Source organism: Plutella xylostella, chromosome 17, assembly GCF_932276165.1.
Source record: "Plutella xylostella chromosome 17, ilPluXylo3.1, whole genome shotgun sequence".
Taxonomy (NCBI): domain Eukaryota; kingdom Metazoa; phylum Arthropoda; class Insecta; order Lepidoptera; family Plutellidae; genus Plutella; species Plutella xylostella.
Window position 1 is genome coordinate 1641049 of NC_063997.1, and position 27534 is coordinate 1668582.

Genomic DNA, 27534 nt, shown 5'->3' on the forward strand with positions numbered 1-27534 from the left:
GCAGAGAAGATTATTTGACTTTGAGTTTAAAAACAAGTAACAGCGCAGGGAAAGAATTGATTGACGGAGAAATTTACTCTAATAAGTGTCAAGATATCACAAATAAGGGTCCTAGATACTTAAACTAAATCATTTCTGGTCCTATATTGCTCAATAAATACAAATGGCTTGAAGGTAGATCAGATTCCTGTCCAATTTGCATATTTTCAGAAAGTTATGTAAATTCTTACCCATAGAAGTGTTTGTTTCCTTGTTAAATCAATAAATTCTAATGTAAATAAATATAGCACGGATATAGTAGGAATAAAGTTAGCTAGGATATATTTATTACAACTATTTATAATATATTTGAATAAGTTTATATAATATTCACTATTTCATAACAATTATCCTATATTCCAATAAGATCAAAGAATATTCACTATTTCATATTATATATTTAATCTTTTAAAATAATACCTAAATCACTTCCCACTTGGCTACAAAATTAGAGTCATATTATTATATTTTCAAATACTTATCTATTATGAAATTCATGATTTAATAAAGTTACTATAATGTAAATTATTGAACTATTCTAGTTTCAGTTAATTTATGATTATAAATATGATTGTCCCTTTAGCTTTGACAACATGTATTCATGTTGATTTATTTACATGAAATAAATATAAAACATGTAAATATATAAGGTTAGGAGCAAGGGAAGTGATTAATAAGTTGGTCGGAGGAATGTCCAAGTCAATGGTTGTGTTCCACGAGGGCTCCGATTGAATATTTGCTATTATTTATCTATTTTAGAGTCTTATATATTGATTCAATCGGGTGTAGTGATCAAGGCCTACAAAGCGTATGGAGGGGCTTCCCTTATTAACCAACACCAAAAAACATTATTATCTATATTATTATCTTTATGTACTTACCTGTAAATATGTATTTATCGTACAAATAAAAGTTATACATCAAAGTTGTAGTATATAGGTCAATAATTATAGGCAGGTAGGAAGTATGTAATCAGTTCTAGGTCATAGTTTTATTTAATTCACTATCTTTCGTTTATTGGGTTACAACACAACGTAGGGTTTCCCTGGATGTTTCATGGCCAATTCAAAGCAGTATTTGTTTCACTTTTATTTCACTCAACTTAGTTTTGTTAGGTGTTTTCAAATATCTTCTAGTAAATCCTTTAGGTAGGAGTTAAATAGGCAGGAGGTAGGGCGAAACGTTACAATTGACCTGGCTCTGGATTAATAACAGATAAATTCCATCAGTATTTACTCAAATACGTATATCTACAAAGTGTTTGTCTCGGCCAAGGTTAGCGTATTGTATTGCTGTTATCATCTAATTACTATAGTCTGACTAAAAATTTTGAAACACGCAGCGAGGGAGCCACTGTGTCAAGGAACATAGACAATATAGAGCTTAGTTCCGTCATCGTGAATCCTTGGGTCATAATTATCAAATAATATTTTTATAAAACTAGAAACATGTTCCAACAAAATTCTCGTATGAGTATGTAAGATATTTTATAAACTATATTGAATGGGCTTACAAGACTGTTCACGAAAGAACGACGATTCACCAATATGATAATCATACAAGAGCCATAAATAAGGACTTTTGTATTTTGCAGGTGTAAACTTTTGTATTATAAATTCTAAATAGGAGGTAGTTACCTACATAGTCTTTGTTAAACATACAAGATCAATCGAGGAATGTGATAATATAAGATGTAATGCCAATCATAGATCAATTACTATTTACTAAGTAGCTATTTTTTTTTACAATTGCTAGAGTGTGTTGGTTAGACTGTAGCTACTCAATCATGACACGGGTCTGTATTGTACTCGGCACCAGATCAGTGTAAAACATAAAGTTAGAGACAACGCACGCTTTAAATAAGCAAAAATGATTGCGGAAATATTAATATTTATATTAACAACGTTAGTAGCGTTCGCGTTCTACAGCTACTATAAGAATCAGAATGTTTTCAAGAGTAAAGATATGAAGTTCCTGCCCGGGTTCCCGATGTTTGGAAATATCATCAAAAGCTCCTTCGGGAAGAATCACATGTTCTATGATCTCGACCGTGTTTACAGAGCTTTTCCGGGTGAAAGGTAATTTATATAAAATATATTTATCTCAATTTTGTTATAAAATATATTTATCTAAAGTAAAAAAGGCTATAAGCTTTTGAATGTGTCAGACGACCCGTTCAAGAAGTCATTTTGAAAACCAGGAAAATACGCATTACAACTACGTATTAACCTGTCCATGAATTTCTGAGCTCCATGGTCTGGAAACTGAGTAAAATAATACAGACGTAAAACTTAGGTATGTAGTTATTAATACCATTAACTTATTCCTATTATTACATAACTTGTATGTTTTTTAACCAGGAGTAGAATTAAAAATAATAATAAATTCAATTTGATTTGTTTCTATCAAATGTTTTGATTGTAAAATGAATTGTTAAAGTACACGTAGTACCTTACCTTATAGTACATAATTATATATCTTAAAGTACTCATGTCAAAAGACCGTAAGTACACCATTATACATTTTACTAGTGTACTCCCTATCAGGTCTATTAGTTTATGACATCCTCCGGGACTAATAATACTCATTTAGATAGAACACTGTTTTTGGTGATGATTGCTACAATTACCGTTGTTATCTATTCTGTTCTATGTGTGTGGGCAATTTATCTCAATGTCATATAAATTGCGCAGGTCATAACCGGTAGCTCCGAATATGGAATATGCTTGTTTTGATTGCCGTTTTTTGGTTGAAATTCTCACGCATCAACAACGAAATGATTTTTAAATAATGTACTTACGTCATCATCATCATCATAATAATATCTTAACTTGATATACCTGCCTACAGTGTTATTTACAACAACAAAAACAGGTTGAACTCATCTTTATAGTCGCAAATACGAATAAAGGTAATACCTACATACATAATATTTATTACGTGTATGAGAAGATCTTTGTGATCATGATGAAGGTATTTAAAAATTGGTATATCTAGTAAGCCGAACAGGGTTGATATGATACTTGATATATCTCATAAACTTTTGGAAATTCGCGAAAAAAAAGATTTCCCAAAAGTTTGTACGAACAACTAAGTTAAATATATTTTAACGTAGATTAAATATTTGCCTAGAATGCCTTTTGACTCAGCCTCTTTTGGCTTACATTCTACTACTTTTAGTTAACACAATACACTCTACCTGTAGTTTATATTTACTTGCATTATTTATAACAATCCCAATTCTGCCCTCACTTCTTAGCTACGTCGGCTACGTGGAAGGGTTTGTGCCGCTGTACCTGATCCGGGACCCGTCCATCATCAGACTCATCACCGTCAAGGACTTCGACCACTTCGTGGACCACCGGCGGTTTGCTACTGACGACTTGTTCAATGAGAGTCTCTTCATGATGACAGGTATGTGAGCATCGTTTTGTGGACCTTTGTCTTTTTAACCCTTTACGGAAAATAGAGGTGTTGTAGGTTTAAAGTGCCTGTGTATCTGTCTGTGATAGCGTAGCTGCTCCCAAACGGCTGAAACGACTTTTAATTTGTTTTTTTTTGGTCATAGGGCACATGCCTGTGGTCATATGTAATAATTATTATGCCGACTTTTAGTTTTGTTTGTCGGGGCTTTTTAACATTTGTTAGGTTATATCGTCATTTTGTTCACCAAAATGCACCTCTAATATCGTGTGTTATCGTATCGTCAATTATCTAAGTAAAAAAACAATAATAATGTATGAATATTGACGTTGCCTATTAACAATATTATCTCAAGAGGTACCTACTTACTTAAAAAGAGTTTGACTACCTTAAGGCATACTTAACCATCCTGCGGTGGTGTCGTTAGCAATATTATAGTTATTAGTGGTTTGATTAGGCTAGCGATTAATGCATCATTCTACAGAAAGTAATAATCCACTGCTGGGCAAAATTGACTTTACAATGAAGCGCCACTAGTTATGTAGTTTGACATTGACCTTCCACAGCCGTGACCTGCTACCTGTCTTAGGTCAGTGGGGTCACTCTACATAGATTATAAAAAAACTACTCTATCTCGTTGTATAATTCGCGTTCGTTCGTAAGTCGATTTAGAGAGGGGACTGTAGCGATCTGAAACTTCGAAGCACTGTAGTAGGCTGTAGCCTGAGCTTTTGATCATACCGTATAAAATGATGTATAAGTATTACACCATGTAAGATAATCTAAACTAATATTAGATATTTATCCTTAAATATATTATTTTCTTTGATAAACAATAATGGATTTTGATTAAAAAAACAGTGACACGCGCCTTGGCCGTGATTAAATGTATCTATTAGATATGTGATTAGAATTGATTATTCAAATAAGATAAGTTAATGATTACCAGACCTGTTGCCTTATAAATTACAAATTACCTGATCAGATATACCTAACAGCTCACATCGCATTATGTCTCTATTTGTATATCTGCTAACATTATCACAAATCACAACACACACTTACGGTATGTTATCACCTGTACAAAATATTGCCCTTGTCTACAGGGTATTTCAAATGTGGTATACTAATAGAAAGGGGGTGACTAAGGGGGTCAATCCGACCAACTTTTGTTCTTCAAGATTTTGAAAATTGTATTTTTTTGCTTCTGCATAGTAAAAAGTCACATATCAAAGTTTCAAGAAGTATTTTTTAACGAATTTCAATAGCTGTACTTATAACAAAAGTTGTCATCCTCGATTTCTGGGACTTCTATGTTTTATCATCATCACGTTCATTGTAAACTGCACAACCAAACAAGAAAATATAAGAGTAATCCCAACATGAACTTTAATACTATTCGGTTCACGATAAATGACCATAAAAGCCGGCGCTATGTTGTAGTAAGGAGCACGTGAGATGAATAAAGTGGATGTTTCCGTCCACCGTCCATTTAAACATGCATCAGCGGTTTATTCAAAGGAGAACAATAAAATAGAAAAATACACTTGCGAGCAATACAAAAGTTCCAGTGACAATATCACCAAATTATTCCTAAACGGAAAAGGCTTCATGAAGCCTTCTGCAACATTGAAAATATCTCGAACCGACTAAAAACGTTATGAATAAAAACGTTATTATTTTGGTAAAAATATAAAAATATTTTAATAAATGGGGCCATTTTGTCTCGGTTATTTGAAAGTGGAACTTCCTCTTACTTCTACTAAATAACTACAACAAAAATTGTAGGCTCTATTAAATTAGTATTGTTATTATACCTGTAACTTAATAGCTCGTAAGTAACTCTTTTATCCACCAACAAAGGTTGGCTGGAAGAAATTGCTTTTTGGCAATAAGCCCGCCATTGTATGCTTTTACTGTGTTGTTCAATTGTTATGTATTTATATTTCTGTGTACAATAAAGTGTTAAAATAAATAAATTAAATAAAATAAGTCAAGTGAACTAATTCATACCGGCTTGTACTGGTTATCATCATTTAGATTAAGATTATAATTTTGTTATTATCAAAACACAAATAAAACTGACGCTTTGTAGTGGTCAAGTAGATGGCAGACGATAATTATGAGGGGAATAACCTTATCTTATAAAATAACTCAAAACTTTGTTGTTTTATTATAAACATGGCTGATATAATATTATTGCGAACGCGATTTTCTTCTGTTTGCTACGAATGATAATGTCAGCCCGACTAATCATTTCACTACGGTTGACTACGGTAACAAAAACCTAGTCCAGTCATACCTATCGTGAACTTGTTTTGACAAAGATTTTTAGATTCAAAATGTATTGAATTTGACACTAAACTTCGTAAATGTTATTTAGTTTTGATAGGGTCCCTTTCCATAGGGCCCCAGCTCTACATGGAAAAACGAGAAGGCATTATATTTATATTGACTGGGTTCCCCTCATCTCGCCTAATCTTTATTGCCCTAAACTCGTTTCGCATAACTCGTAAGGTCTAAACTTTTTTGGTAGAATCATCACTTCGCCAAGACTTATGTGGCATAAGTTTAAGTTTGAGTGTTACATTAAAGAGAAACTCTGTAAAAAACCTTATTATAAAATTGATGATTACTTAGAGGACGTTAATGCATGGCTGTGATAAGTAGTTAGCTCTGCTTATATTATTATAATAATTATTATTAAGCTTATAAGTATTGTATATCAACTAGTTTTAAGTCTTTTTTTGAAAAGATGGCTCAGGAGTTTCTTGACTCCGTTCTTCTCCTTAGACAGAAAGAGCCCCCCCTTATCCGAACGGAGAGTAATTTGTAAAAATTGACGTTCATCAGAAAATTTTATATTTTTACGATGAATAAAAATATTTGACTTTGACTTTGACATAAAGCCTCGTATTCACTAGGCGACAAATTGTCGCAGAACCTGTCTAGGCACATGTCGTCTACGTGTCGCCGCGACGTCGCGCTTTGTTCTGCGACGTCGCACGCGACTATACTCGTACAGCGACATCTACGTGTCGCAGAACAGGTTCCGTGTTTTGGCTCGCGAGACAGAACTTCCTGCGACATCAGTCTAGCGCATAGAGTATATTTTTTTTACTAGGTCTAGCGACCGCTGTTGCAGAGTGTGGACGTGTGCGCGACTTCTGTATCACGACATGTTACCAAAATGTTCTGAGAACACGCACCGTAGATGTTCTGTAACAGTCTCAGAACTTGTGCCCTAGTGAATTCGAGGCTTAAGACTCGTTTCGTCTAAAACTCTTTTTGCACAAACTTGAAACACCTAAGTCTCGTTTGCTCAAATTGTTCGTATTGTTATAATCTTGTTTCTCCTAATATTATCTTAGTAAATACTATATGAAGTAGGTTGTAAATGTACAAATTGTGGTATTTTTCACCTACATCCCGAAAATCACGATATTGAATTATGAAAATATCGAAAGTGAATGACCAATATAATGATTACAAACGCCATTAAACCCGATGGAATTGAAACCTAAAGATAGGTGCGACGAAGAGCAAAGCGGAGCGCAGCGAAGCGGAGCGGAGCGTTTCCCACATACCGGCCACAATACAAGGCACCAGTTTGCGCTATGTAGGGAGACGCTCCATCAAAGTTGAAGCCAAACGAATATTAATACTTTGTATAACCTATGCCATAGCATTATTAGGCTATCCAAGATTTGGCTATACCATTATTAGGCTAAAAAAGATTATGCGAAATAACTTTTTACTAAAAGAGATTTATGCCATACGATTTTCGGCGAAACGAGACTTTGATCAAACATTACTATGCAATATAAGATTAGGCAAATAAATCTTAGGCCAAAAAAGGTAGAAACATAATGAATACTTATCCCACTTCTGATAACAGGCGACAGATGGCGCGACATGCGGTCGACGCTGAGCCCCGCGTTCACCGGCTCCAAGATGCGGCAGATGGTGCCCTTCATGAACGAGACCAGCCAGAACATCGTGCAGTACTTGAGAGGTAATTATCAACCAATGATAAGGCAGGTTTCAGAGCGAGTCGACGGGGCAGCATTGATAGCGCGCACCAATGGCGTGGCGCGATTCTGAGTGATTTAATTATCAGGCAGCACAAATTCTCTTATTATAACGGATGTCAGCTTGTTGGAATGTCTCTATGTAAGTAACATTTAAGAAAAGGCTCATTTGATGTCCTGTCCACTTCAGGAATGTTGATATTACAATCCTATTACAATAACCGTAATAGGTATACAAGAAGCGCAATAAACTTGCCTTCTCTACTACGGACATACCACTCATCCATAATAATGTTTCAGAAACCGAAGGACAAGACATAGACGCTTCTCGACTGATTCGTTGCTACACGAATGACGTCATCGCTTCAACGATATTTGGTCTCCAAGTGAACTCGCTGAAAGACCCTGAAAATGATTTCTACAAGGCCGGACAAAGCTTGGTGGTGGGAAACTCTTTGACGAGAAGACTTTCCTTTTTCATCGTCATGACTATACCGGCTTTGTCAAAGGTAAGTTGCATGCATGAAAATCTGAATAAAAATGTCTTAACTTATTAAGGTTTTTGATGAGCCAAGTTTCTAAGACAGGAGGTAGCTACTTAGGTACTTATTTATAGATAACTGTAAGCATTTACTTACTTCTTTTTTAGTTCTTCCCCTTTTTCCCGAAAGAAACGACTGATTTCTTCAGAGGAATAGTGTTGAAGACTATGCAGCATCGCGAAAACAACAACATCGAACGACCAGACATGATCCAAATGTTGATGGAAGCTGCAAAGGGTAATAACAGTAGTTTTTTTGCTGATCATAATTTTAATTGACATAGCAAAGTCAACACGATGACCCCTGAACTTTGACATTCAAAAAAGTAATATAAGAAGCTCAATTTATATTTTATACAAACGTATTGTCCGTAACATTTGAAATTTATTTTTTTGGCTCATAGTTTAAGTTTGTGTTTCCTATCTCGTACAGGTACATTAAAGATGCAAACCCACGACAAGTTAGATGACATAGGATTCGCCACTACCGATGAAGCGGACATCAAACCTAAGGGTGAAATGAGGCGTAAGTTTTATGAATATCATCTATTTCTTAAGCTGTTTTTTTTTGTTTTTACAGAAAATACCTTGGAAAAAATATCCTTGGAAAGTTAAATAACATTTTCTGTTTTCTACAGAATGGACACCCGACACTTTGGCTGCTCAAGCCTTTTTGTTCTTCTTCGGAGGCTTTGAGAGTTCAGCATCAGTCATCGTGATGGCAGTCCACGAGCTGGCCGTCAACTCTGAAGCTCAGGGGAAACTTTACGAAGAGGTGAAAGAATACCACGAGAAACACGGAAAGATGACGTATGAAGGCGTACAGAAGATGACGTATCTGGATTGTGTTGCTAATGGTAAGACATGCGTTTTTGAACACTGTGGCGTTACCACCTACCATTACCTAAACATTAGCAATGCAACGCTCGGTTGTCAAATCGGTAATCGTTACTTGTATGAATCTGATAGATGTTAGACAGGCGGGCGACGTTGCTTATGGAATGTTGATTGCTATGTGTCGGTGGTGGTACGGTTTCTGGTATTTGTACAGCTGTTATTATAATAGACAAATGCTTTACAGAGGCACTGAGGAAGTGGTCCCCGGCGGTAATAACGAACAGGGTTTGCGTCAAACCCTACGTATTGCCTCCTCCAAGGGAAGGTGGTAAGCCAGTACAAGTGAGTCAAACAATGATAATCATTAAATATAAGTAGGTACTTGAAATTATTCAAAGTGTAATAAAACAGTGTTTATGCATTCAGATGATCTCATATACACCTCTTGTTATGTATGTAGGATGATGTACTTATAACATTTGTGGTCTGCACTAAGTTCCTTATGGAGAAATCTTGGTCCAAACTCTACATGATTTCTACATTGGGTTAAATTTAAAATACTATGCTTTCCATGCTATAAAACTCATCCCAACTATCTCATCATGTATACCTGTGGGATAACTTTGCAGTGATCACAGGATAAGATACTATTTTCGAAACTACACAAACATTATGGAAAAAACAAAAGTCACTTTTGGAACCAACAAATTTGCCTTACATTTTGACAGTGACAGTTGACGATACTGTTCTTTTTCCATATGTTTGTATAGTTTCGATAAAAGTATCGAATCCTGTGATCGCTGCACTTGTATGGTCCGACAAAATGTTTGACAGGCGAGCGACGTTGCTATTCAGTGGTGATATTACGGTAGCTGATCTAACTATAATTTTCAGTTGGAAGTTGGAGACGGTATCTACAATTCGGTCAGTTCTGTGCACTGGGACGAACAGTATTATCCGGAACCTGAAAAGTTCAAGCCTGAAAGATTCAATGACGAGAACAAACATAAGATCCAGCCATTTACGTTCATGCCTTTTGGAACTGGACCTAGGAATTGCATCGGTAGGTTTATTTTTCGTGTATTCCCTCTCCCTTAAAAACTGAGCGTTCCCCAGTAGTAGTTCAGCGTATTCCGTAATACAGTGATGTTTTAAAATTATACCAATTGGTAATTCCTCCGCAGCATCTCGGTTCGCGATCCTGGAGCTGAAAGTGCTCCTCTACCACATCGTGCTGAACTTCGAGATCCAGAAGTGCGGCAAGACGTCGGACCCCGTCCAGCTGGCGCCAGGAGACTTCAACATCCGCGCCGTCGGCGGCTCCTGGGTCAAGTTCCGCTCCAGGAATTAAGGAAGACCATGAGATTTGGACTATTTGGAGTCTGAAGTTCATTCAAAAAGTGACAAACCAAATTCTAGCACAGACTACAATTTATTGAATGCTGGTCCCAATTATCCCCTCCCCTATAACTCAAAGAACCGTATCGCCACCGACATTAGCAGCGGTGGTAGTAAGGTAGCCGTTAGTAGAGTTATTGGGGAGGGGCTCATTGGGACTGACAAAGTGTAATTTTTTATTGAATTGGGTTTGTCACTTTTTAGTAAAATTTCAGTTTGCAGATGTCTAGGAAGGATAATAATCATATTATTATGTATTATACAATAAACTTGATTTTGGAGTTTCACAACTTAGGGTTATGGCTGTAAATGTGTGATAGAGCTGAATGTAAATTTTTGATGTAAATTACTGAAGGAATTTGTTATTTAAATAATAAGATTTAACATATATTATAGTTAAGTATATCTGTAAATAATACAAAAGTTTAATATATACGATTATATTTTTATACCTAAACTCACTACCTAAGTTTATTCAAGTGCTTGTATTACCCACATGATTAAGTAATACATAATTTGGTAATACCTTATTAATTGCGGCATTTAACAATTGACTCATGTTACATATCTCAGATTGCAAAATATGTCAAATTATGAATTTATTCTACCTTTATTTTATGAAACTGGAAAGAAACCGTATCTGAAATAAAAGAATCGACTTTTTTCGGAGACGACGTGATGTCAATTCTCCAAGGGTCCGGCTACACAACCGGCTCAGAGGTGAGGACGGATTTTCATCACGTTGGAACCTAGAGTCATTGTAACACGGATATGCCCTTAACTAGTTTTATCATCAAGTGGGTTTACTTTGGGATATGTTTAAGATTCAGTTTCTAAGTGCAAATATGCAAAAAACTGAAGTGGGTCGTTAACGACCCTCTGGGCATATATGGGTTAATTTGGGAGGACATCATTACAGTTTACAATCATAGTCCCGGGTTCGATTCCAGGCAGATGTTTGTTTAAAGATGTGCGCGAAGTGCAAGAGTGAAGCTCCCGAAAATTCTACCTACTCGTTAAAATGAATAACTTTTCCCAGAGAAACATACCCTCGCAATTATATGCCTCTGATCTCCCATACAAAGTGGGAAACCAACTACGAAATTTTGTATGGTGTATGGAAAAATTAAATTTGTAACGTTATAAGTATTTCTTGGAACAAAAAAATCTAATGGATCATGTGGAGATATTTATATGTCAATTACTCCCTGATTTATCATAAATATACCTAAAAATGCCCATTGTGGGATCCTATAATGATGTAGGTATATGATTATGAATAGTAAGTGCTATACTGTATGTGTGGGCACAAATATTGGAACAAAGCACACAATATGGATAAGTAAATATCACTATGAGGTAACTAGCTACGGTATTCAAAGATATATAATATGTAACTGAGAAGAGTAAATATATAAAGATTATATTCTATATAATGTAGATTAGAGTATGAAAACCACTTGTAAATTGATAGTTCAACAGGAAAATAAACATGTTATTTAGTCACTAAAGCGAGTATTAGTGAAAAAACTACGGAAATGAATAGCAATAGAGGCGCCTCTTTAATTAAGTCTTGCCACGAGACCCACTGGAAAAGAGAGGTGTTATAATATAAATTTAATGTGTGCGTGTGTATGTGCTGGCCGTGTAGGTAGGTAACGTTTTGGCTCTGATTGGATTGAGATTATCTCTGCACCTGCAAAATCAAACAAAAGATATTTTTAGCAATGACCAAACAAAATCTTTGAAAATGGAAAATTTGTTTTTTCTATTAAATAGGTACACTTATTATACTGATAAAGTTTTTCTTATACATTTTTTATTTTCTAATAATATAATTTGTGGCACAGAATCGCGACCAACCTATCAATGACAATCACACTGTCAACGTCCAATGCGCAATCGCAGGTATATAGACAGGACATCCTTGACATTGCGTCATATCTTATATCTACAGCTCGCTTAGTACAACCCGAGCGGCGCACATATCAAGTGTGTATCCAGTTGATCAACAGTGTTATTATAATTATATTATTATTATTATATCAAAATGATCGTCGAGTTTTTCATATTCATAATAACAGTGGTTATAGCGTACGGCTTGTACAATTACTATGACAATCATAGTTATTTCAAGAAGCACGGCATTAACTTTATGCCGGGAGTGCCGTTGTTCGGGAATACGCTGAAGAGCAGCCTGTCCCTGATGAACATGATCCATGAACTGGATGAAATTTACAAGGCGTTTCCTGAAGACAGGTAATTTAGTTTTAAAAATAGAGGTGTTATAAGTTAACGTGTCTGTGTAGTCTGCGAGTAGACGTACGAGTACATTGCAGACTATGTATGGCAAATTCAAATGTTTTGCAAATACTATGGGCCTTACCACAAAAACTTAGGCAGTATTTAACAGGTGTTTAGCGCTGTCAAACACCTACAAAATCTGTCAAATTTCGATTTAAACACCTGTTAAACAGTGTTTAAAGTTTTTTTGTGGTAGTACCATATATGTCTATACCTACAACAAGCCCAGCAATGTCTACTGAACACTCGCACTAAACAGTGTGTGAATTGGCCGTTACTCCCAAACGGCTGAACTGATTTTCGATTACTTATTTTTGGATAATAAGTAGTTCATGTTACCCCGAGTGTTTTAGTAATATTTTATCAAAATCAGCTTAGCCGTTCAAAACTTATACGACTTTTAGTGTTGAATATCGGGGGTATTTAACGTTGGTTAGGTTTGGTTATTAACTCGTATAGTGTCAGTAACATACACGAGAGCTAACTAGGGTTAGTCGCTATGATGAGAGTAGGTGGTCAGATTGCTTGTCAGTCGCTGACTGCCCAGGGAGCGATGGACAGTCAGCGACTGACAAGCAATTATAAGGTACAGTTGATGACTCACTAGCTAAGGCTCCAAGAGTGTCAAAAAATATCAGTGTTGTAGGTTTGTCGTGTGTTTCGTGGTCTGTTTTTTACTAGATGTCTACATACATTGAAAGATAGGCTTGCTTCAAATTCGTAACTTTTCGTTTGATGATAGCGGTGATTGAATCGAAGGTGTGTGGTGTGGTGAATAATTATTATAAGTCACTATTGATTTACTTACAAACGCAACGCTGATAACTGAAGCAAGTATGAGTAAATAGTAAGTTTCTCAGTAGGTAGCTATTGATTTTTAATTGCGTCTAATTAAATCATGCTTGCATCATTCATGTGACAATACGATGCCATTATATCTAATCTTCTCCAATTTATCCAATGTCATATCAATCTAGTATGCTGACTAATTTAATTATACCTAACTTACTCCTTAAAAAAAAGATTGATAAAATTCCTTTGATGACTCATAAAAAAATGCATTGTTTTTCTTAAGGTACATAGGCCTGGTGCAGATGACAGCGAGGACTATAGCGATAAGAGACCCGGAGTTGATAAAGCAGGTCACAGTAAAGGACTTTGACTACTTCACCGACCACCGCCAGATCTTCAGTGATCCGCTGTTCTCTGAGAGCTTGTTTTCTATGCAAGGTTTGTGTACTTTCAGATGAGATTTTTTTATGAATAAGGACTGCATTTCCAGTAGGCAAACAGTTTACTGTCGACTGATTTAGCGGCGGCGGCGGCCTATCGGTTTGGTATGCCGAGTTTTCAAAATTTGGTAGTTTTGCGCTTACCCCACGTACGTAAATAAACAAACAGTTAGCCTACTGGGAAGATAGCCGTACTGTTAAAACATCAAAGCATGACTGTAATAGATTCAATCTCATTTTAAGGTTGGTGAAAGTTAAACCTACAGGACATTATTAGCTCTCCGGACGAAGGACGACAAAAGAACCACAAACATGTCATAATATTTTACTGATAAATGCAAATTGGATATAGATCTATTAGAAACTGTGTGCGTTAGATCAATGAACTGCAATTACATCGGATTTCACGCAGCCGCAGTATTTTCCTTGTGTGGTGCAATATTATTTCGCTACACCGCGCAATTATTTTAAATGTGGCATCATAATCTCTACCGATTACTGTTGTCTCCATTAGGGATAACTACTTGATGGTGGTGATAAAAAAATGATAAAATATATTGTTCAGAATGACACACACAGTCCATTTTAATCCTGCTATTAAAATTATGCTTGTTTGTATTGACGAATAGTCGGGATGGCGTAGTGGTTAGTAACAATTGTTCGTTAGGATCAGGGTTCGCATCCCGGCCAAGGCGAATATTTGTTTTGTGTGATATCTCGTAGATTGTAAATGCCTGTAGTCTTGAAGTGGTGGCAGTGTCATAAATTTACTAAAATTTATGATGATGAAAAGCTGTGACCGTTTCCGGGTACCTACTATTTGATTTTTGCCACCCTGTGCAGTGTTAGGTAATGACAGTTAAGTATATTAAAATAGAAGGTACAAGAGGCTACTTGTAAACTGTAGATTAAATTTATAATCACCCATTGTACATTATATTTGATGATGCTTGATAAGAGTGATAGAAAATAGAAGTGTTTTCAGTGTGTCTGTGTAAATTATCAAGCTCTTTACGCTAAGCGTACGTACCTAGCTACTGTTTTCCATTATACTTATGGTATTTATCTCGCCAATCTCGCCATTCAGTCTACAAAAGTTGTTCAAAATTACGATCTTTCTCTTCAATTTACCTATCTATAGGTAATACCATTCAAACTAATGTATACTCATGGCATCGAAAATTTTCAGTTCCAGTTAAAAATGGATCGTGGGACTTTTTCATTCCCCGTGAGTGTATATCGTATAATGTAATAGTAATATGTAAATTTTAGGTGAGAAATGGCGGCATATGCGGTCGACGCTGAGCCCCGCGTTCACCGGCTCCAAGATGAGGAAGATGGTGCCCTTCATGTGCCAGACCAGCCAGAACATCGTGGAGCATCTGAAAGGTACTACTACTACCTAAAAGAACCGATAACCGACAAAACGTGTTCAGGAGTGGACATCAAGGCAAACGTAGTGTAGGACGCCCTCCGGCTAGCTGGGGTGACGACCTGCGAAAGGCTGGTAATGATTGAATGCGGAAAGCTATAGATTGCATCAAGGGGCGTGTTTTGGGAGGCCTATGTCCAGCAGTGAACTACTATAGGTTGGTGATGATGATGGCTACTACTACTCCGCTGTCTCGGTGACCCGAAGTGGGTTTTGTCCTCAGAAACAAAAAGTCAGCAATGGTCGTTCTTCTTCTTATCGTGTCGACGACAAACCAACAAAGTCGCTAAATAATACATGCCCAGAATGGTTTTATCATGCGCGGTGGTAACATTTTAATAACATTACTGGTGGCTAAACGAGTTCTTGAGTGGAGAATGCGAACAAAAAAGCGTACTTATACTTATATTATTCAAAATTTCACTAAGCTATAACTCTAATTACCTTGTTTTACAAGAAATTTCTTAAGACTTAAGACACCGGACCCAAAAAAAGGTAAGAAGAATAAAATTTTTAAGCCATTTTTGAAAACCAAACTCTGCAAATATTTATCTAATACATTTTTCATGTATTTCCAGAAACGGAAGGCCAAAACATAAACGTTGGCGAGCTGATCCGCCGCTACACCAACGACGTGATCGCCTCCACAGCCTTCGGCATCGAGGTCAACTCGGTGAAGGACCAGAAGAACAGGTTCTATGAGTACGGACAGAAGATCATCAACTTCTCCAGTGTGCAGAAAGCGAAGATATTCCTGTCCGTCATTTTCCCTAAAAGCGTGAGTAAAAGAGGAAACATGATTTATTTTAATTTAAAAAAAGCCAACTCACAGCGTTTAGCATGTGTTTAAGTTTTGATGGTGTCTCTTTTTTTCTACCTCTATGTACTTTTTAGCCTTGGTCTGTCTGTGCTCCATATCGGACTGATCAAATATTTGCTGTTACTTTATAGCTATACTGTAATACAATATTACGAGTACCTACTTAAAATAAAACAAATCACTTAATACAAACTTTTAATTTCATACAGATTTCCAATAACTTCCAGACAATATCCAGGTGATGGTTAATAATGCTTGCCTCCTTGCATTTTCAGGGTTTCCAAATATTCCCCAAAGACTCCCTGGACTTCTTCAAGCACATCGTGACGTCCACCATGGAGTACCGAGAGAAGAACAACGTGGAGCGCCCCGACATGATCCAGCTGCTCATGGAGGCTTCTAAAGGTACTGCACTAGGCCTATAATCCCTTCCTTCATTGGAAGGAGACCCGTGCCCTAACAGTGGGGACGTGATGGGTCGTGATGTGAGACTCTGTACTGACGAAAAACACGCGAGCTCTTTTGTGCAATCGGTACGTTTAATACAACGATATAGAGTCGTGGCCGGTGCAACAACGCTCGGAAACTTCGTTTTTCGTCTAAGAGCCGACTTAGCCCGCTTTTTTTATCGGTAAAGCTAGACTAGCGTTTGTCACCGTGGTGGAAGGGTTACCCGATCAGATTAGACAGTACTTTTTGTTCCTTAGTGAGTCGGTAACGAGCTGGACTAGTGATTGTTACTGTGGTGAAAGGATTAGTCAGTCAGGTTAGATATAGAGTAGCTGACTGCCTAAGGTGTGCAGGACGAATATTAGATACAGTGGATACGTCAGTCAGGGAGGCTCCCACAGAGAAAAAAAAACACTTGTAGGCTTTCTTTGGAGTACTTCACATCACAGGTACTAGAGAGTGAATATCATTGTATTATTATTACCAACTAGCTTCTGTTCTTTTTATTGTGATAGGAGTGATGTGAATATTTTACTGTTTTAGGTACATTGGATGGCCCGACTGAGGACAAATCAGATACAGTTGGATTCGCTACAACAGAATTAACAGCAGTGAAGCCAAAGGGGGAAGTACAAAGTGAGTTTCAATATTTTTACCAACCATAGGTAATACAGACTACTAATAGGTAATTCATATTTACTAGTGACTCCTTAGCTACTTGTAAATCCAATCAGGAAAAACTTCATGATAGTAATTTACGCTAATATGGGTGATGACCTAATGAAGTATTCAAGTATGAGTGTATTTACACCTGATGAGGTACTTGAATAAGTAATAACGAGCGGAATGAAGTAAAACATCAATTGCTATTGCATGCATTGCACCTATAGTTTAAAGGCGACTTGCACCAAAATTATAATCTAGATTTAGTGTTAAATCTTGATTTATATCATAAATTTATATGGACTGACGTTTCTTAAATCGCGATTTAACACAAAATCTACATTTAATATTTTAGTGCTATATAGTCACCGTTGAAAAGAACAAACTCATCTAAAAGCTCCACTTGTTCCAGAATGGTCCATGGACCAGCTGGCGGCCCAAGCCTTCATCTTCTTCCTCGCTGGCTTCGACAGCACGGCCTCGGTGCTGGTCATGGCGTTCCACGAGCTGGCCTTGAACCCCGAGGTCCAAGAGACCCTGTACCAGGAAGTTAAGGAGCATCATGAGAAGCACGGCACCGTCACTTATGATGGGGTGCCCACGCTGAAGTACCTGGATGGGGTTTTGAACGGTGAGTGGATAGAATATGCACATAATAGAAAGTATAGAGCGTAAACCGGTTGAATCCTATGAAATCAGACACATTAGAAATCTATGGTCGTCAGGCGCGGTATCGCAACTTCGGGACGCAAATGACAATCTTTCTTCAGAAAAGAAAGTTCATCTACAGGTTACATTGCCATCGTTAGCTACTTTTACATTTAAGATCTAATCTGTAATTTTTGTTTTAGAAACACTGCGAAAGTGGCCTCCTACATTGATCTTGGACAGAGTGTGCCAAAAACCGTACACACTGCCTCCCCCCAGAGAAGGAGGAAAACCCTATACGGTATGTACCTACTTATTTAAATAAGGTAGATAAAACTGTAGAAGCACTAATGGCCATCCTCATCAGCCATAACATGTTGCAAAAAATAACACTAAGGCATGGATACCAGCTTTGTATTTTCCACTAATACGATCCCGAAAAAGCGCTTCCACCCAAAAATTTAAGATATTTGTAGTTTTTCCCTCCTTTTGACTTACTCTACCACCTTTAGACCAACCTGTATATTTACATTAAACGTATGTCATGACAGGTGAAAGAAGGCGAGGTGATATTCAACTTTGTGAATTCTCTTCACATGGATGAGAAGTACTACCCAGAGCCTGAAAAGTTCAAGCCTGAACGTTTCAGCGACGAGAACAAACAGAACATCAAGCTGTCCGCATTCATACCTTTCGGCAGTGGCCCTAGGAGTTGCATTGGTGAGATGTGATTTTGAACAACACTATTTTTTTCATTCTGTTGAATAGATTTTATTTTTCGGTAAATGTACTAAGCTACCTTATTCCATTGCTTCACTGCCTCAACTATCTAGCCATCATCAGACGTGGTTGTTTTTACACCGATCGAGAAAGCGCCGGAGAGTCACCACTTAGCAGTAGCTAACTACGTACGCGGCCCTTCTAAATAAAATTCCGTTTAGTGAACGGAGAGAAAAACTACCATTACATCGTCAATGATAAATTCTAGCATATTTTCGGTTTCCACTACCTACTTTCTAATTTCCCTGAATTATTTAGTAGCAAATATCTCATCACTGGTCCACCGATTTAAAGTCGCTCAGCGTGCTATGGAGAGAGCTATGCTTGGGGTTTCTCTGATGGATCGTATCAGAAATGAGGTTATCCGTCAGAGGACTAAGGTTACCTATATAGCTGTCAAAATATGCAAGCTGAAGTGGCAGTGGGCTGGTCATATCTGCCGAAGAACCTATAACCGTTGGGGTAGACGAGTTCTCGAGTGGAGACCACGAACAGGCAAACGCAGCGTGGGACGCCCTCCTGCCCGCTGGACTGACGACCTTAGGCGGGTGGCGGGTAGTGGTTGGATGAGGAAGGCCGAGGACCGAGTGTTGTGGCGCTCCTTGGGAGAGGCCTATGTCCAGCAGTGGATGGTTATTGGCTGATGATGATGATGATGAAATATTACATCTACATTTATTCCACAGCCTCAAGATTCGCCATCTTAGAGCTGAAGGTGCTCCTCTACTACGTGTCTCTGAACTTCATTCTCCAGAAGTGCGAGAAGACGCGCGACCCCATCGAGCTGACCCCGGGCGAGTTCCAGGTGCGCTGCATCGGAGGGTCCTGGGTCAAGTTCCAGGCACGGAAGTGAATAGATGATATGGGGAAAATACGCATACAGGATGTTGCAAAAAGGGTATACTATGCCGCAACCTACGTGTCGTGTGTAGCATGTTACATATAAGCCTGAAAATGAAATAAGAATGTCAAAATTCGCGAAAAAAATATTTCAGTTAGAATGAATTCTATTTTTGTAAATTTTGACAGTATAATTTCATTTCCGGCTTAGTACGAGTATATACCATTTTGCAACACCCTGTAAACGCTGCTGGGGGACCACTCTCAAATTCGTCGCGCTATTTAAAAAAAATCACGCAGTCGCGACGAGGTAGAGCAGTGGTTAGACCGCGGGCCAAACAAAACTGCACTCGATATGAAGAGTGACCTCCCTGGTGTAGCTAACGAAGTGTTTCCACATTGAGGCTTATTTTTTTGGTGACGCTACTCTACTACGAATATTTATATAAAAAAGAATTGGTTCGGTTGGTAGTAAATAAAGTATTGTGTTACATGCACATAAAGATAATATGGATATTTAAAGTTACTTATTTGTTAAGTTTACTGTTTTTACTACGTAAGCAAAATAAACACATAATTAATATATACATAATGCAATTAAAACTTTATTTACTTTTTATCCGGATATTTGATTGTACTGACTAATTCGATTTTTTTTGACTAATTAATAAGAAAGATAGCTAATATATTGTTATAAACCTTTTAGAATCTCTTCAGTTACATTAACCTACACGTAAACGCACGAAAAACATGCAATTTAGTAAGTTTTATTGAATACAACAGGAAACGAGGCACATTTATAGTTTGTGGTCAGTTTCGACGGGGCCGCCGAATTACCATCAAAATGGGAGCAAATTGCAACAAACCGCGACATTTTAGACTTATTCAGGCCTCCACATTCGAGGTTATTTTAAAGCAAACTAGTTAGTAAATTGTTACATATTTAACTGTGTAACTAATGTTTCTATTTCAGATGCTGCTATTTCAGAACGTAGGTAGGTACTTAAATTATTTTAAAAAAAAACCTCTATGAACTTTGAAAGAGCTTACCATTTTTCATCCAAAAGAGATAGGTACCTACCCCAGCGAAAACACTTTATGATTCACTGACACGTTCATGACGAAATTCATACCATTATGCCGATAAAATGTTAATTTGATTCATACTTATAACTTGACCACACATGAGTCTTAGGATCGAACTGTTTGCGATGGGTGGCATACATACATAACATAATAATATGAGTACCTAACCATTAAAATATTCTCCAAAACATCTTTCTTTCATCTGTAACTTTTAGGATCAATCTCTTGAGCCTCTGATTGAGTCGTTATCATCATCAGCCAATAATCATCCACTGCTGGACATAGTATAACCAATGAGTGGTTATAGTATAACCAATTTATAACAAAGCATAATTATTATTACTAGACATACTTATCCTCTAAGTTGACTCTACAGAACACAAGACGGCGTGATGCCAGACCTCCAGACTTGCCCAATAATTGATGTTCGCATTGAAATCAAATTGTGTCGGTCGTGTCTGTCAATAAACCTATTGATTGTTCAATCAGTATGGTTAATTGATTGGGTGCAACAAGCTGATACGTCACACATTCAAGGACATTATATACGTAGGTAAATACATACAAACATTCTGATTTCTCTATGTAGCTTTATTTTGGGTAGCGGCTGCGACATTCTCCCATTTTATACCAAAAGTCACCAAACGCTAAACATATTTAATAGCCTGTCAAACGCCTGTCAGTTAGTACAAAAGTATTTAAATTTTAAATACGTTTAGCGTTTGGTAAATGTGACCCTAAGGGCGTCTTGCACAACAAAGTTAAATAAAATTAAATCTATGACCTCTTGCTCTGACATTATACTGTCATTTTATTTAACTTTGTTGTGCAAGACGCCCTAAATATACAAAAGAGATGGTGAGTCACATACAAATTATAACCAAAAACTGTTAGTAGGTACTTGTAGTTTACTGTCAAACTGTTCAACCAATAAATAAAGTCACAAATCTTCTAACACAACTAATTCAAAATAAGAGCTCAGTGGCAGAAGTGGGGTGTTATTTTTCGAGACGTTCATTTTTGCACTAACACACCACCTTGTTCGTATATTGTTAAAGAACAAATTGTTCTCTGTCAAGAGTGACAAAACAGTTCAATAGCTAAGGCCCGGGTCTCCTATTACGCGCCGTAGGTCGCGTCCAGCGTCACGCCGTAGGCCGCGTCACGATGCTCACTACATCTACGCGCCAACGCGGCGTGTAAGGGAGACCGCATCAATACATTTCTATAGTGAGCATCGTGACGCGGCCTACGGCGTGACGCTGGACGCGACCTGCGGCGTAAATAGGAGACCCAGGCCTAAAGCGTCCAGTAACTTTTTTTTATGAATAAGGGGGTTAATCTATAAGATATAGAGTAAAAGTTTTAAAAATGCCGATCTTAGCCCGGTCACTGCAATAATTCGTCGATGTTGTCCGGAACTGTCCGCAAAGAAACATTACGAGGCCAATATTCGGTTTAAAATATGGAACCAAAAGCTTTATTTATAAGGGATGCATCGTAAAAATTCCATGGCATTTATAACGACAAAAATGCCGAATTTGGCCTATGTGCCATCATATATGTATACCACAAGAACATTAAAAACTTGCTTTAAAACATACTTATTTCGACTGCAAGAGTCGCACTAGTATTTCAAGTAGGTACCTACTACTTTTATGTTTCAATACAATGAATATTAGCTATTTTGAGGAGAGATATTTAGATACAGAACTATAAGATCCCTCGGGAACAATTTCAACTGAGACTGGAAACTTTTACAACGCATTTCGGCTTCAAATTTAAGTGCCTAAATGTGTATGGTACCTATAAGGTCGTTATAGTTGGACCTCAGGGAAAATAATCATAATAACTACTTTAGGCCTAAATAAAATTTATGCTAAATATTATTTGTGGCATAAAATTTTCGGGACTCTTAAATCCATTGGGATGTTAGTTAAAGTTATGGCTACAATAATTTAAGGTGAATATAAAATTATTATTGTTGATGTGTAATATAAAAAATAATGTAAATAGGAATTGAAATAAAATAAGAGTCAATGTTTTTTTAGAAAATGTATTATCGTAGAAGCACAAAGCTGCTGTTATCGCAATCTCTATGGCTTTTTCTGCGTTTATAGCCCAGGTGGCCTATTCTCAACCACTCGCTTTTCAAAATAATAATAAACCGTTACATGGCACAGCTAGCTACACTATTATGATTGCGTTAAGCAGCGTACAGGCCGGCCAAACGAACACCAACGAATGGGTTTCATTGACCTTCGTTGCTGCAATCTGCCCTTATGTATGATAAATATCCATCTTTGGGCGTTTGTTGGGCTGGTCTGTATGCAGCTTTAGGGCGCGTCATTTGCCGGAAAGTCCTATAATATACCCATACCATAATTGCCAAAAAAATAATGTTTCACGTAAAAAAAATCCTTTTTAAATACTCTGGGTTCTACACCAAGGTCCAACGAGACAGTTATTAAAGCCACTGAGTGCAGTAGTTCTGCTCCCGAGTACTGCGCTCAATTAGGGGATGGCTCCGTGAGGCTCGTGCCTTGTCTTGAGGTTTGCTGAGCGGGCTCTGTACTGGCGGGTAATTTCAGGACGTATTGTCAAACATTGATACTGGGTACACGGGTACAGGATGCTGTATGGAGGGATGATGGAATTGGAATGGTTAAGCTATAGTTACGTTTCAGTAATATGACGACGACCGAATGGCGTAGTGGTTAGTGACCCTGACTACTGAGCCGATGGTCCCGGGTTCGATTCCCGGCTGGGACAGATATTTGTTTAAACACAGATATTTGTTCTAAGGTCTTGGATGTGCCCGTAAAATGGCAATAGGCCCGCCCCCTATTACATTGGGACTAACATAACACTCTGGCGAAAAGTGGGTGCAGCAATGCACCTCTGCCTACCCCGCAAGGGAGTACATTAGTACAAGGCGTGAGTGCGTTTTTTTCGGGGGTTGGTGACTTTGCACATCTACATGTGGGTGGTCAGATGTGCAGGTTTTATCAATAAGATTATATAGTCACCAACACACAGACATGCATACAATATAACAACCCATTATTATCTAACAGAAGAAAAAAAAACATACCTAATGCTCAATTTAATATACTGATGTCTGATGTGTTTCTAAGTGTGTGCTTCCCCTTTCGTATTGCAACGAGAAGATAATTTTGAAGGACACCCTGTATAATAATATCAAAATTCAATACGTTCTGCGATGGTTTGCCGACAAACAATATTATTTGCTAAATATGCTCAAGGGATTAATGAGTGGTAGTAAGTTGTAACTCTACGGTTCAATATTCTACGTAAAATCTGAAATGGAAATATTCTTACATACCTAATTCTCTATCTACACCTGCTCCCGCTACACGAGTTCGTCATCGACGTAGACAAACGTCATTATAATCGTGATTCGCCATAAATAAAGCGCTTGATTGATGGAATACAGACAGATTAAACGAGTTTATCGATAACGAACCCATGTAGCGGCCGCAGGATGTACGGCTTTTTTATCGATGCACTCCGATAAAAACGTAAGTATAATTCACGTTCCACCTATGTATCCATGTTATATAGATAGATAGATAGATAGAGTACTCTTTATTTGTACACCAAGAAATGATTAACAATTTTACATAGACACTTAACTAGGGTGCAAAAGGCGGTCTTATCGCTTATAGCGATCTCTTCCAGACAACCTTTGGATGGATGGACTAGAGATATAAAAGGGTTATATTTTGAGCTGGGCAGTGTTATTTGGCGATATTTTTAAAATCCGTTTTTTTTCCTTTTGTCACCGATACCAACTAGGATTCACCAATATCTACCTACCTCTGGGGTGCCATACTACTGCAACAACACTAATAAAGGTATTGCAACCTACTTACAAATAAATGAGTTTAAAAATACGGCAATAGTTTCCGATAGATTACGCCGTGTGTAATTGAGCGTGTTTAATGTAGCCCTTTATTGCGGCCTGTAATGTGGGCGGGAACAGGGAAATAAAGAAGATGTAAGTACGGCCCAGAAAGGTTAGCAATTAAGACGTGGCAAAAAGTTTTGCATCGCGTTCACTCATATCACGCGGCCTCAATAGCGAGTGCGGCGGAGAACTTTTGTCACGTCACGTCTTAAATGCTCCCCGTGCTAGTAAGGCTGATGAGAATGAGACACACTCACAACACAACTTACAAATACGTATATACACAATACACATAAATAAATTATGTTTGTACACCTTTGCAAGATGAGAGAGTACTCTTTTGTACATTTGTATTTGTACACCGAAAATACTTAATTAATAAAATACCTACACAAGTTGAAACTTAATAAGGGTAAAAAGGGGGCCTTATATCGTAAGCGATGTCTGACAGGCAATCTTTGAATATAGGTATTTTTAAGCATATTTAATGTAAAAATTCAGTTCAAAATCTACGATCCACAAATAGCTTCGTCATTAACCTATATATCTTTGAATGGATTCACTTATATAATATCATTATGTATGTGTTATGTTTTTAACAAGTAACAAAAAACCTACCTAAGTAGTTCTAACATTTTGCCAAGATTAAGTATGCCATTTTTACACAAGAAAAAGCGATGTCTGGTTTTGGTAACTTTTGTTAGGTAAAAATACTATTGCAAATACAGCTTTTCTCCATTATTTGACTGTTCTACTAGTGGGAGTGGGACAAATTAGGGGTGTGATTTTATTCCCCTTTTATTGGGCCCAGAATCGGCCTCTAATTGATTGCAGTTTTGGCTTTACGTCGTTCCGTGTTACGATGGGAGCTGGATTATGTTGTAGCAGTAAATGATTGCTTTTAGCGATTAGGCTGCCTGTCGTAATGATTATCTCTTCTAGTACAATTTATAGAGGCAATCATATTTCATCGAGCAATGTACAATTAAAAGTACCTATGCATATTGTGCCCATTTGGCCATAAGTCGGGTGCTGACAATGGATCAGAAATATAGGTAAAAAAAGTAAATAAATACTTTTAAAAAATGTAAAGGAAGCCAACTTTCAGCCATTCGTTTATTCAGTCTAGTGTTAAATTTATTGCATAATGTTCGCTGTTTCTATTGAGTTAGACGCTTATGACTTATGACGCGCGACTAACAGTGACTTTAAAGGCGAATGGTCGACAATAGACCCTGAGTACTTAAATATTTTTCCTAAAAAAACCAACAAACATAGAATACCTTCAGCAGTAACTCGCAATTTACAAAGTACCGATGGCACAATGCGCCCCGGGGCAGCGACCGTGACAGTATTCAAAGAAAACAACTTTAAAGTAACATTGTATGTCGAAATCATTCGCAAATTTCACGAATATTTCCCATTGTTCGCTGCAAAAATCTTTTGAAACTTTGTTTTTCGTTTTTGTCAACAGAAAATGAGCTTTGGGCGGTCGAATGAGAACCCATCCAGGAGTATTTTGGTTGTATAAAGTTGTGGAGTAATTGTAGCAGTGTTGTTAGGAGGGGTGGGTTTTGTCAAGCACATCATGTTTATGTAAGGAGCTTTTATCATAGAGTAATATCCTAATAGTCCTTGCTTACGTGGTCAAAAATTTACACATCGATATTTATACCTATTTTACCTGTGTCATGATTTGCTATGAAGTACCTATCTAAATCCAAATGAATACTTTCATGCTTTAAGGGTTCTCGACGATATGACGTAGGATAGATAATTCGATTTTTTTTCTTCTTATTTGCATACTATTTCCTAACAACTCTTAGTAAGACTGACTGTATGCAATCAGTATGTTCTATTTTCCTCCTACCAAAGTCGGCCACCGATGGTCTTTAGCCAGCTGCAGCTCACCCCCAATTTTACAGTTAGTGTTACACAAAGTTACACTACTTATAAACAAAAACCCGTACTACTGATAAATTATAATCAATAACTATGTAGTAAAATGTCACCATATCACAGATTCACTCTGGACGATTCAATTTGGAAGATAAATCGAGTGGAGGAGCCTGAGGTCGTCCTTGCCCCGTGACGAGGACAGACAGCGCCGTGACGATAACGGATGACGTGTCTAGATTGTCCAGTCTGATTCTATTCGGTTCGCAGCATTCCTATATCTAGGCAGATGTCAGTTGTGGAAATTGATAACCTAGTCCATGTGACCGCGTTTCGATGAGTTGTAGCTGTAAGATATGTCTTATCTTTGGCCACAGCACATGCTGAGTTGGTGCCGTTTTGACGCTCTGGACAGCAAAATTGCTTGATTGTATTGTATTGTATTTAATAATTTTCTGTTTTTTATATTTTTTTGTAGTATTCTTTTTCTTTCTTGTTTCTGTTTTTATTGTTCAGTGTGTCATTTAAATGTTTCTTTCTTTGTTATAAATAAATTATAATATATTTATTCGAATTCACTATTACCTACCTTTATATAGTTAGTAATTAAATAGACACACTTACAGATTGACTTCAAATTCATAAAAGAACTCTTTTTCTGAAGAGAGTTCATAAATTTAGATACATAGATTGCTTTGTATTTGTACACGAATAAAAAATTTTTTTTTAATAAATTTTGGTACAAAAAAGCTCATTAGTTTCAAATCGGTGCATTAGGTTTAAATACGACTACTTATAATAGAAAACAAAATTACTTTATTTAACCATCGCCTCACAAATGCATAGCGGTTCTGAATAGGAGAGCTGACGTATCGCGTCGGATGTCGATCGGCGCCCTTGAAGCGTCACTTGGCGAAGACGAAATGAAAAATTAGGTACTTTTACTTTTGATCAGCTACAAACACAAGTATACACGCCACACGCATATTGTATGATATTGCGGTGAGTGATGGTAGCTCAGTCGGGTAAGCGCCCGCTTCTCACGCAAGAGATGCGGGTTCAAATCCCGGCGCTGACATGTACCAATGAGTTCTTTTAACTTAAGTACAATATATACCATCGCTCTTACGGTGAAGGAAAACATCATGAGGAAACCTGCTGCATATCTAGATTTGGCACATCT

At 37.3% G+C, this 27534-nt stretch overlaps 1 protein-coding gene across 1 annotated transcript; it reads left to right on the forward strand.

Annotated features, from left to right (window-relative positions):
* Nucleotides 1-1845: 1845 nt before the first annotated feature.
* On the forward strand, nt 1846-20057 carry LOC125488508. Its single transcript, XM_048626858.1, has 20 exons — nt 1846-2117; nt 3299-3453; nt 7361-7477; nt 7794-8002; nt 8143-8272; nt 8468-8560; nt 8673-8891; nt 9116-9213; nt 9766-9934; nt 10056-10221; nt 12301-12528; nt 13649-13803; nt 15078-15194; nt 15816-16015; nt 16333-16462; nt 17051-17143; nt 17583-17801; nt 18022-18119; nt 18370-18538; nt 19285-20057. The coding sequence occupies exons 1-20, from the start codon at nt 1909-1911 to the stop codon at nt 19449-19451; spliced, it is 3141 nt and encodes a 1046-aa protein (XP_048482815.1). The 5' UTR covers nt 1846-1908; the 3' UTR covers nt 19452-20057.
* Nucleotides 20058-27534: the final 7477 nt, after the last annotated feature.

Coding starts and splice junctions, on each gene's coding strand:
- LOC125488508 (XM_048626858.1), top strand. CDS start 1,909: ATGATTGCGGAAATATTAATATTTATATTAACAACGTTAGTAGCGTTC. Junction 2,118..3,298: donor AGAGCTTTTCCGGGTGAAAG/GTAATTTATATA, acceptor CTCACTTCTTAG/CTACGTCGGCTACGTGGAAG. Junction 17,144..17,582: donor GCCAAAGGGGGAAGTACAAA/GTGAGTTTCAAT, acceptor CACTTGTTCCAG/AATGGTCCATGGACCAGCTG.